The 11,034-nt window shown below is 42.5% G+C and overlaps 1 protein-coding gene across 1 annotated transcript in view; it reads right to left on the bottom strand.

Moving 5' to 3' along the window:
* LOC102827370 (sodium/glucose cotransporter 1-like) overlaps positions 1-11,034 on the bottom strand; it is a 114,463-nt gene that overhangs the window by 66,280 nt on the left and 37,149 nt on the right. Inside the window, exons 5-7 of the mRNA XM_006874946.1 lie at positions 7,764-7,868; positions 5,537-5,642; positions 3,407-3,487 (exon numbers count right to left, since the gene is read on the bottom strand). Coding sequence (XP_006875008.1) covers positions 3,407-3,487; positions 5,537-5,642; positions 7,764-7,868 — 292 coding nt within the window. The remainder of the gene's footprint in view (positions 1-3,406; positions 3,488-5,536; positions 5,643-7,763; positions 7,869-11,034) is intronic.

Below are 11,034 nucleotides of genomic sequence, written 5' to 3'. Positions count from 1 at the left end.
GCCTTTGAATTGTGGTGTTGGAGGAGAATACTAAAAGTGCCATGGGCTGCCAAAAGAACCAATAGATCTGTTTTGGAAGAAGTGCAGCCAGAGTACTCCTTAGAGGCCAAGATGGCTTACCTTCGTCTTTCATACTTTGGACATATTGTCAGGAGGGAAGAGTCACTGGAGAAGGATATCATGCTTGGTAAGATGGAGGTTCAGAGAAAAAGAAGAAGACCCCTAATGAGATGGATTGGCCAGGTGGCAGCATTGACGGACTCAAGTGTGGCAGTGGTAGTGAGGTTGGCCCAGGACCGGACATTGTTTCGTGCTGCTGTACATGGGGTCACTATGAGTCAGTTCTGACTCGATGGCACCTGACAACAACAACAACAAATTTCTCAATAAAGAATATGGTATTATTTAGAAACTCAATTGTTAACATTAAGCAGAATATTCTACCTGCTCCTAACGTTTATTTTATCTGGAGGTTCTTTTCACCTGTACTTGCCAGGTTTATAAAATGTTGCTTTTGACATCATCACTGCCAATGAAACACAATCGTTGTTGTGTTTGATAGCTCAACCTAGGTCATATAAAACTTCCTTGAATGATGCTTGACATATACTTTGTGTCACACAACATGACACTGGTTTTGCTTCATGGTTGACTAACATCTGCTGGTGGGGAAGACTTCAGATTGTAGGGTTCCATTAGAGTCTATAAGTTCTGATTCCATTGGACTCAACAGCATACCCTATTATGAAACCTGAATCCTTCGATTATACTCATGTAAAATTCCATGAATTGTTGCGTTACTAAGAACTTTTCCTTCTAGATTTCTGCAAGACCAATCTGTTACTTTAGAGCAGAGGTAACACCAACCTTACTAGGTCTCCCTTGGAGCTAGCAGAGGGAAATTTCTATTTTGGATGATGAGCCTGCCCTGAGCAGCCCCTGGGTGTGTAAATGGCTTGCACTCAACTGCTAACCTAAAGGTTGGTGATTTGAACTCATCCAGAGGTACCAAGAAAGAAATAAAGGCCTGGAAATCAGTTTCTGTTAAGATTTCAGTCTAGAGTACTGGCTACATTTGGTTGGTTTTTCTTTACTGTTACTTCCCCTTTTCCATTCATATAGTTATTGGTCTAAAACTTGGAATTGATATGTTTCTGGTTTTAGCTTCCTTATGGTGAAAAAGAAGAGTGGCTTTAGTATACATCCAGAAAAATGGATTCCCTTCCAAGTATGGTAATTAATGTCGGCCACATCTAAGGATATCTCATCATTAAATACAGGCATCACTTGTCACCAACAATGCCTCCTGTACTTCTGGATCTGCCTTCTGGATGCTTAATGATGCAATTCGTGACTGATACTCAAGAATCAACCTCCTGAGGCTGTGTGTGGTGACCCTGGTAGAACCTCTTTCCCACCATGCTCCCCACTGTGTGCTTCTCCACCACCAAACAGTTGCAGGCATCTTTTCCAGTCTGTTTTGTCCCTTTATACTCCTTACAGAGCAAACCTTATTAAAGGGTCCTTTACTAGAGTATTTGTACTTTGTTGTGTTTTGTGATGAAGGGAAACAGACTTTCAGAAAGTCAGCTCTCTGAATGTAAGGTAGGTCCAAGGCAAATAGATCCTCCAGGACAGAATGGAGCAAATGTTGGGAGACAATAACCCAAGCTCTTTGGAAAACCCATGGTGATGTGACCCAGCCATGCTACCCACCAGAACCACTAGCATGTACTTAGCTACAGTGGTGTTCCAGGCCAACCCATTCCTCCACCCCAGCTTGGAGGCCACAAAGACAGTAGCAGTGTCTCCAGCTCTCCGTCTTCAACATGTTACGATGCCTTGGAGTGAAAATTTCCATGAAGGCTCTGTGTGGATGACTTTCTTCTACTATGTTACCAGCTTTGAATTTCAGGCCTTGCATAGTGAAAACAGTCTGGGCTTGTTGTTGTTGTTATTGAGAGGGTTGTTTTGTTTGTGTCCTTTTGGTCTTTCCTTTCTGTCTTTTCATATAGACCAGATATTTGAAAGGGCAGATGATGGCTAAAAGTGTCATGTGCAACTTGTTTATACATTATTTAGGGGAAACTTTTACCTAGGATGGAAAATGGTATCATGAATTCTCCAGTCCAGTAGCGACACTCATCATTTACCCTTTCGCCCAGGGTTACTACCTATTGTTTCTCCTTTCAAATGTATGATTGTACTAACTCTTTTAATATCAAAGAATTCTCCTTATTTAAATTGAAAAAAGTTAAAAATATATATATATATATTACAACTAAGAAAACCCTATAGAGCAATTCTACTCAATAACAAGTAGGACTTCCATAAGTTAGAGTCGACTTTACAGTTCACAATTCATAACCACTACCTGCCCTGAGAGGCACTGCACTAGATGTCAGTTCATATACATACTGGACTGTGGTGTTCCAGAGGCTCAGCTCTAAGACCTGCTCCTGGTGTGTTCATGAATAAAGCACATAAATTTCAGTTTCTTCATCCATAAAACAGAGATAACAGTGGTTGTTATATCTCATGACGATTGTGATCATCAGATGAGGCAATATAGATAAATGTTAACATGGTATTTGACACGCAGTGTGTACTCAATTCAAGGAATTCTGGTAACATAGTAGGTTACAAGTTGAACTGGTAACTTCAAGGTCATCAGTTTGAATCTACCAACTGCTCCACAGAAGAAAGATGAGGCTTTCTGCTCCTGTAAAGATTTACAGCCTCAGAAACCCTATACAGGGTCACTCTGATTCGAAACAACTCCATGGCACATCACCACCACCACCACCATGTACTCAATTCACACGATGTACTATTTTCAATCTTATAACTTAAAAAGCATCGATCACATACCTTAGTGTGGACTAAGTGTGGGGGATAGTATGGTTCTGGCCTTTAAGAAGTTTGGGACCTAGAGTGACATTTATGTGAAGCAATGAAGAATCAATATACGGACAGACAAAATGTCAAGTTGTGTGGTAATCAGGGTTGATGAGAAGAGGTATTTGTTGGACTCATCATGGACTCATACCGTAAGGGTGGCTCTTATCTTGGCAGATGGGTTCAATCAAATGGGCAAAAGGAGAGGGGTGGTCTACATGGAGAAGAACAGCTTGGGAAAAGGCACAGAGGTTGGCCCAAGTGTGGTGCATCCCTCATGCCTGACTGTTCCAAAGCACTGGTTGATCTCCACTCCTGTAACGCTCTTCCTTTTTCTTCTCAAGTGAGCAGAAATTTCATACCCTATTTGCTGTTAGACCTTACATGATGCTCAGGGTCCTAAGGGTCTTATTCTTTTCATCACAAGATGATGGTGCTGGGTGGTCCCAGGCAGCTTTAAAATCCAAAGATTTCACCCACATTTCCAGGATTTTTAAGTTCTACTTACCAAAGACCATTAACACCATGGAACCCAGAAGCATAACAACTGCGTGTAAGGTATCAGTATAAATCACAGCTGTGAAACCACCTGAAGGGGCAAAGAGCAAGAGAGAAGAAAGCTACATATAAGCACCATCTTTTCTCCACACTTTTTAAAAGTGCAGATTTCTGCATCTTTGTACCTTTAACTGAGTGGGTCTCACAACTATTCAGGAGGCCCTGGAGGGAGTGAAAGGCCAACACACTCAGCCACTAATTTAAAGATTGGAGGTTGAAGTCCACCAAGAGGGGTCTTGGAAAAAAGGCTTGGCAATCTACTTCTGAAAAATCAGCCATTGAACACTCTGTGGCGCACAGTTCTATGCTGACACAGTGTTGCCATGAGTCAGAAAACTTCATGGCAACTGGTCACTGGTTTTACAACTTATTATGGTCAGTCATGATTCCATTATTTTTCTAACATCATTCATGATCTACTTTACCAAGTATGATGGCCTTGTCCAGAGCCTGGTCCCTTCCTGATGACATGTCAAAAGGACATGAGACTAAGTCTCGCCATCCTCATTTTAAGGAGTATTTTGGCTGTACCTCTTCCAAGTCAGACTTGTTTGTTCTTCTGGTAGTCCATTCTTCTTAACAACACCATTATACTTGGTGAAGTAGAAGGTCAGTGCAAAAGAGGAAGACCCTCAAAAAGATAGACTGTTGCACAGTGGCTGCAGTAATGATGAGGATGGTGCAGGACTGAGCGGTGTTTTGTTATTTGGCACATGAGGTCACACTGAGTTGGAACTGACTCAATGGCATCTAATAACAGCATGATCTTTTACTGGGACCTTATATTGCCCTGCCTATGCCCCAATGTCCCTTTATTCCTTCCCCCACCTCTTTTTTTCTTTTTTTAAATTAATGAATGGAAGTCTGGGAGTTCTCCTAAGCAAAAAATGACATAATGAATCACAAAAGCTCAGTTTGGAAGTAATGCTGGAGTACATCTAGTCCCACCACCCTAGTCCTCCACCTAACTTTGTATGCAAGCACTGGAGAAGATCTCTACCCCTCTCCAGCATAGCTGGTGCTTTTGAAAAGAGCTTTCATTATAGGTCTCCCTACCAGAGTAGACATCAACCTCCTAAGATACCCAGCCCCCAGAGCTAGGTGTAGCCTCTGGGTTCAGTCAGAATCCAGATGACTAATTCTGTACAGATCTGGCCTGCAAAGACTAGGATAGTTACTATCTGGCTCTTACAGATGATATTGGCTGCCCTCTGATTGATTTTAAGAATTTAGTATAGGATTTCAAACCTTAACACTATTATCATGGTGGGCCAGATAATTCACTGTTGTGGGGGGTTTTCCTGAGCATTGTAGAATGTTGAGCAGTATCCCTGACCTCAACCCAGTAGATGCCAGTGGCTAGCCCTTAGTTGAGACAACCCAAAAGGTCCCCAGACATTGCCAAATGTCCCGTGGAGCAGCAGTTGCTCCTTCCCTAATCTAGTGCATTCTGTCCCCTAATCTTATACATTGCACCTTGACCATGAACTGAAAGGATCATGACAAGTCTGCTGGGAGAGTTTTGCATATGAGAGGTTTATACTCTTGCCTTCTCATGTACAGGAGCTGCCAAAGGTATGTGCTGGCCTACCAGAATGGTAGTATGGCTATGGAAAGGGATTACAAGAGCATCTGCTCACAATAGCAAGGCAAACTGCCCATAGAAAAGAGTTACTTGCTGGCCTGACCAGCAGGCCTAAGGTGTTATTCCATCCCATTCTTTTCCTATGTTTCTATCCTTTTACCTGTCAGCCAACAGTGACAGGCCCTGGCCTACCCAAAGAACCATAAGCAGTCCAATACAATTTCTAGAGGTAGGGTAACACTCAGATCCCCTTTTCTCCACTATTTTCACTGTTCAGACCCTCCAACCAAACCAAACCCACCACTACAGAGTTGATACTGACTTACAGTGACCCTATGGGACAGGGTAGAACTGCTCCTTAGGGATTGGCAATCAGATGCACGTACTCGGAGGATTTGCCAATGATGGAGGCCACACCACGATGACTGGTAGGCCTCCACTAAGAAGTAGAAATTTGGTGTCAAAACACATACCTGTGTAGTCAGGGCACCTCACCTGTGATTGTATATATGCCACAGAATGTCAGCAAGATAAGAATGGCCAAGTAGACATCCAATCCCATAACCAGTCTCATGAACATAGCACCAGAGAAGACATCCACCTATAATGATATCAAGTCACTAGGCTGTACGCTGATTTCAAAGTATATCAGCAATAACCCAAAAAGAAATCAACCTCAGAAGCTGACTACAAGAGGCATTCTAGGGTCAGTATGCCTATACCATTGCTAGCAGATGCTGGGCTAGATCTACACAAGTTCTGTTGGGCAAGGAGGCTTGTGCTCCATGCACAAGTTCAGCTAATGTCGATGCAATTAGGGCTTGAGTTAAAGTAATTAACCTAGTTCAATTCATTTAGCTTCTTCCTCCCAGGGAATTGTGCTCAAAGAGCTGTTTCTGCAGTTCTGCCATTGGGAAAAGGCAGAGGCTTGCTTACCAAAAGCTAGCAAGCTTTTCCTGTAGAAGGCTGAAGGAAAATATGGTAAGCTTTGTGAGTCACAGGGGCCCTAATGGTACAGTGGGTTAAATGCTGAGCTGCTAACTCAAAAGTCATCGGTTTGAACCTACCAGCTGCTCCATGGGAGAAACCAGCTGTTCCTCAAAAACTCTATACAGGGTCGCTACGATTCAGAACTGACTCAAAGATACTTGATGACAACAATAGCAAGCTTCCGAAAGGATTTACAACCTTGGAAACCCTGTGAGGCGGTTCTAGTCTGTCCTATAGGATCACTAAGTGAGAACTGACTCAAGGGCAGTGGGTTTTTGGGTTACATACCATCTCTGATGCATATTTTTTTCTTTATATAAACAATCCTTTTGTTGTTCTTAGTAAAACTGTAAAGCCCCTTCTTAGCTCAAGGCCTGTACACAGAAGACCACTGGCCCGATGTGGTCTGCGGGCTGGATTCACTGACCCCTGGCTTTGTAAGCACAGATTTTGAGGCATCTACATGTCATTTAATTGACTACTCCCTTGACTACATTGCTCTTCTGGTCTCCAAAGTCAATGGTACCACAAGCAGGGAGGGATTCACCCAACATTCATCCAGGCATCTATTTACCAAATGTTGAGGGAGAAGACACTGTCCTCCAGGAGCTTACATTTAGGGGATGAGACCACTCAGTAGGAAACATTCCTATAGTGTGATGTTGTTGGTAAGTGCTATTGAGTTGGTTATGACTCAGCAACCCTGTATAGGGTTTCCAAGAAGATACTGGTGGGTTTGAACCATTGACCTTTTGGTTTGCAGTTCCATGTGTATCCTACAGCGCTACACCAGGACTCCACTGTAGTGTGAGAAGTGACATTTGTGTTGAGTGCTAAGTGTGTTTTCAGCACAGAGGTAATGCAATGAACCAGCTAGGGAAGGTCCTTGGTCCCAGAAAGCTTATACCAAAGTAGTTAAGAGCATTAATAAGTCACTAAATTCATAATATAGAATACAGCAATAGTGTAGAGATTTGCTGGGTATGCTTGCAATGGCCTCTCTGGGGAGTTGGTATTTGAGCTGAGCAATGGGGAGTCGGCCAGGTAACCATGAAAGAATACTGAATTTAGAGGTCAGAGCAAATGTACAAAGCTATGCATGGGAATAAGCTTGATGCATCTATGAAACAACAGGGAAGACAGTGTGATTAGAAGCTAGTGGGTGATGGTGAGGGAATGAGGCAGTGAAGCCAGAGAGGAGTCTTTAAAGCCATAAAAAGGGAGTTTGGGTTTTCTATGCAAGGACGGCAGAAGCTTCTGGATTGTTTTAAGCTGAAGACTGATATGTCCTAACAATATGATGTGGATGAACCCAAGATTGTATGGGGATACAAGGGAGAGACCTGCAAACTAGCCTCAAGAGGCAAAAAAGATGCTCTGCTTTTATTCTTTACAAAGTATGTTTCAGTGATTTTTTCCCCGCCTTTACTCTAGATATCAGAGGTCAACAGGTAACTTACGGGGCCCTGGAAGTGAACTGCTGGTATAAATCTAACATGTTGTTAAATGCTGTCGAGATAGTTACGACTCATAGTGACCCTGGATAGGGTTTCTGAAGAGCAGCTGGAGGGTCTGAACTGCCAACCTTGTGGTTAGTAGTCCAGTGCTTATCCTACTTTGCCACACCAGGACTCCAAATTTAGTATAGTTCTGTCTACTGATTTCTTTCTTTGTACTATTTTGTGTGTGTGTGTCTGGGGGCGGGGAGAGGGCTGGCTTTTACATAACTCACTGAGATTTTATTGAAAACATAGAGGAATAAAGTCAGAAGAGAGAGGAAGATCTGGATCCGGCAGCCACCAAACCGCTTCCTCAAATATTCCGGCACTGTCATTACCTATACAAACAACAAGAGAGGTCACCATCAGACAGGAAAGGCAGACACCCCACAGGGACAAATCAGGTTGGCAAAGTCCTCATGAAGGTGGGTGAGGCCCAGGGATCCCAGAGGCAGAGCCATAGACTCTAATTTTGTATTACATGGCATCTGCTAAGATGAGAGAAATAAGTAGAGGCAATACCACTGCCTTCAGGAAGTCTAGAGTCTACCGTCTTATGTTATACCACTGCCTTCAGGAAGTCTAGAGTCTACCGTCTTATGTAATCTTTGGGGCTGTCAAAGAAATCAAGCTCACTGAAAATGTTGAATGATGACAAATCACTTTCATGAATTAATCAGAAAACAAAAGAAAGTACTTTGTCCCATTTTACAAACATAGCAAGTACTCAAGAGAGACAGGACTTGACTCAACGGCTCTTCAGCACAGTCCCAGGTATGAACATTGCTAGTGTACATGTTGGTACTTATAACACTGCCATCAGCAAGACTGTGCAGGATCAGGAGCAAAAGGACTATACCCCATTGGTTCACTATGTTCGTGGGCCTTAGCAGAGTGCCTAGCCCATGGCAAGTGCATGAACATTTGAATGGACAGGGTCCTGCCTTCTGCCCAGAATATCCTCATATAGTTTTGCCTGTCTGCTGAAGACTTCTCTATGTTTCAGTTCTATCTGCTCTATGAAGACTCTCATGGCCTTCCTATGTACCATTTGCTCTACTTTAAGCATCTAAGCTTTTTACCATCTTTACTTTATTTGGTTCTTAATCCTAGACTGCCATGTATGGCTCATTTTCTCAGTAGAGTTCTCAGCTTCCCAGACTGGCTTACACTTTATAATTAATTTAAATAATGTGTGGAAATCACCTGAACTAGGGCCCAGCACACAGCTAAGAGCAAGTCGAGCATGTGGGAACACTCCCTCTAACCCAACCCCTCTGCATCTCTCACCACCCAGACCAGTATACAGACCTAGCAGGTGCTTGACAAATGCAAGTGCTCACATGTCAGGTGACACATCTTGCCAGACTATCCTTTGATGAAGGGGGAATTGCTTTACACTGGGGTTGATGAAGTCCAACTTATCAATTTCTTTCTCTGTGATTTGTGCTTCTTGTGTCCTATGTATGCCATCCTTACCTAATTCATTCACCTTCATTATTTAAAACTGTTATCAAATAACACAAAGTTGCTCATTTTGCCATTTTAAACCATTAAAATCAGTGACATTTAGTGCTTTCATAAGTTGTGCAATCCTCACTATTATCTAGTTCTAGGGTATTTTCAACACCACAAAAAATAGCCAGCCCCTTGTCTATTGAGCAAATATGCCCCCTTCCTCACCCTATGAGAATCATGAAAATGTCTTTATATATTTAGCTATTCTTGATTTTATAAATGGAATGATACAATATGTTGACCTTTTGTGTCTGTCTTCTTTCACTTAGCATGTTTTCAGGGTTCATCCATGTTGCAGCCTATATATAAGTACTTCATAACCCATGATACTAATATACTACCTGTTATTATCATTTATTAGCTGATGGGCATTTGTATTGTTTTCATCTTACAGCTAATGAGAATAGTGCTGCTACGTATACAAGTTTTTCTTGGACATTTGTTTTCAGTTCTTTCAGGTGTATACCTAGGAAATGAATCGCTGGGTCATATGGTAATTTGGTAAGATTGTAAAAGGGTCATTTAGGGGCCACAGGGTGGAGTGTAGGGGCATAAAATTTAACACTTCAAAATGACCACGCCAAGGTCACATCAAAAGCATGTCTCCTGTCCCATCTCCCTGTTCTAGCTATCTAGGAAGGAGCAGACTGCCTCTCCTCCAGCTATCTAGTTCTCTTGCTTTAGTTATGCATGGGTAGGAAGAAGCCTACAGCCCTTCTTCCCATGGTGCTGGCCAGAAACCCCTTTGTTCTTTGGGAAGGGTTAGACAACTTGGTTAAACAACCTTTGACTCTACCTCTTGTCATTCCTCATGTCACCCTTAACTGCCCTTACATTCGTGAATACTCAATGATATAAAAAGATCCTAGCCCCCTCTCCTCGCACGTTAAAACTTCATGATCCAGCCAGCCAACACTGGACACAGCTGTGTTTCACCCTTTGTAGGTAAATTCCCTTGCTGGTAAATCATCTCCTTTATTTTCTTTTAATCTCTTTTCTGGAGTCCTGGGTGGTGCTGTAGAGTAAGCACTGAACCATAAGATTGGTTTGAACTGCAAGGGTGGTGGTTCAAACTCACCAGCTGCCCATGGGAAACTCTACACAGGGTCACTATGGGTCAGAACAGACTCAAACGGCACTTAACAACAGCAACATGGTAATTTGAAGTTAAACTTGAGGAACTGCTATACTGTTTTATTTTACATCTCCACCAGCAATGAATGATGGCTCTAATTTCTACATATCCTTTACAACCTGATATTTTCAGGTTATTTTTCCCCTATCCTGGTAGGTAGTGGTATTCACAGCTTTTCCTTGTACTACTATTATTCAAATTTACACACCAACCACTAAAGCAAGTGAAGATGAAGTTGAAGAATTCTACCAACTCCTTCACTCTGAAATTGATCAAACATGCAGTTAAATTGTATTGATAATTATTGGTGATTAGAATACAAATGTTGGAAACAAAGTGGAAGGATTGAGACAGGCAGACCTGTGGACACAGGTGCTGGCCCCCCATGTACCCCAGTCTCATACCTCATTCCTGGAGTCAAGTTCACATACCAGGAACTAAACAACAGACAGCCTCAGACTCATGTCAATTGTTGTTGTTAAATGCCACTGAGTCGGTACCAACTCATAGTGACCTTATGCACAACAGAAAGAAACAATGCCTGATCCTGGGCCAACCTCAAAATTGTTGCCACACTTGAGCCCATTGATACTGCCACTTTGCCAATCCATCTCACTGGAGATATTCCTTTTTCTCTGACCCTCCACCTTACCAAACATGATATCCTTCTCCAGTGACTAGGCCCTCCTGACAATATGCCCAAAGTATGAGAGATCAAGTTTGGCCATCCTGGCCTCCAAGGAGCACTCTGGCTGCACTTCTTCCAACACATATCTGTTGGTTCTTCTGGCAGCCCATGGCACTTTCATATTCTCCTCCAACACCATAACTCAAAAGCATCAATTCTTCTA

Source organism: Chrysochloris asiatica, unplaced genomic scaffold (assembly GCF_000296735.1).
Source record: "Chrysochloris asiatica unplaced genomic scaffold, ChrAsi1.0 scaffold00306, whole genome shotgun sequence".
Lineage (NCBI taxonomy): Eukaryota > Metazoa > Chordata > Mammalia > Afrosoricida > Chrysochloridae > Chrysochloris > Chrysochloris asiatica.
Note: the sequence above shows the minus strand (reverse complement) of the source record. Positions and strands in the feature narration are given on the sequence as shown.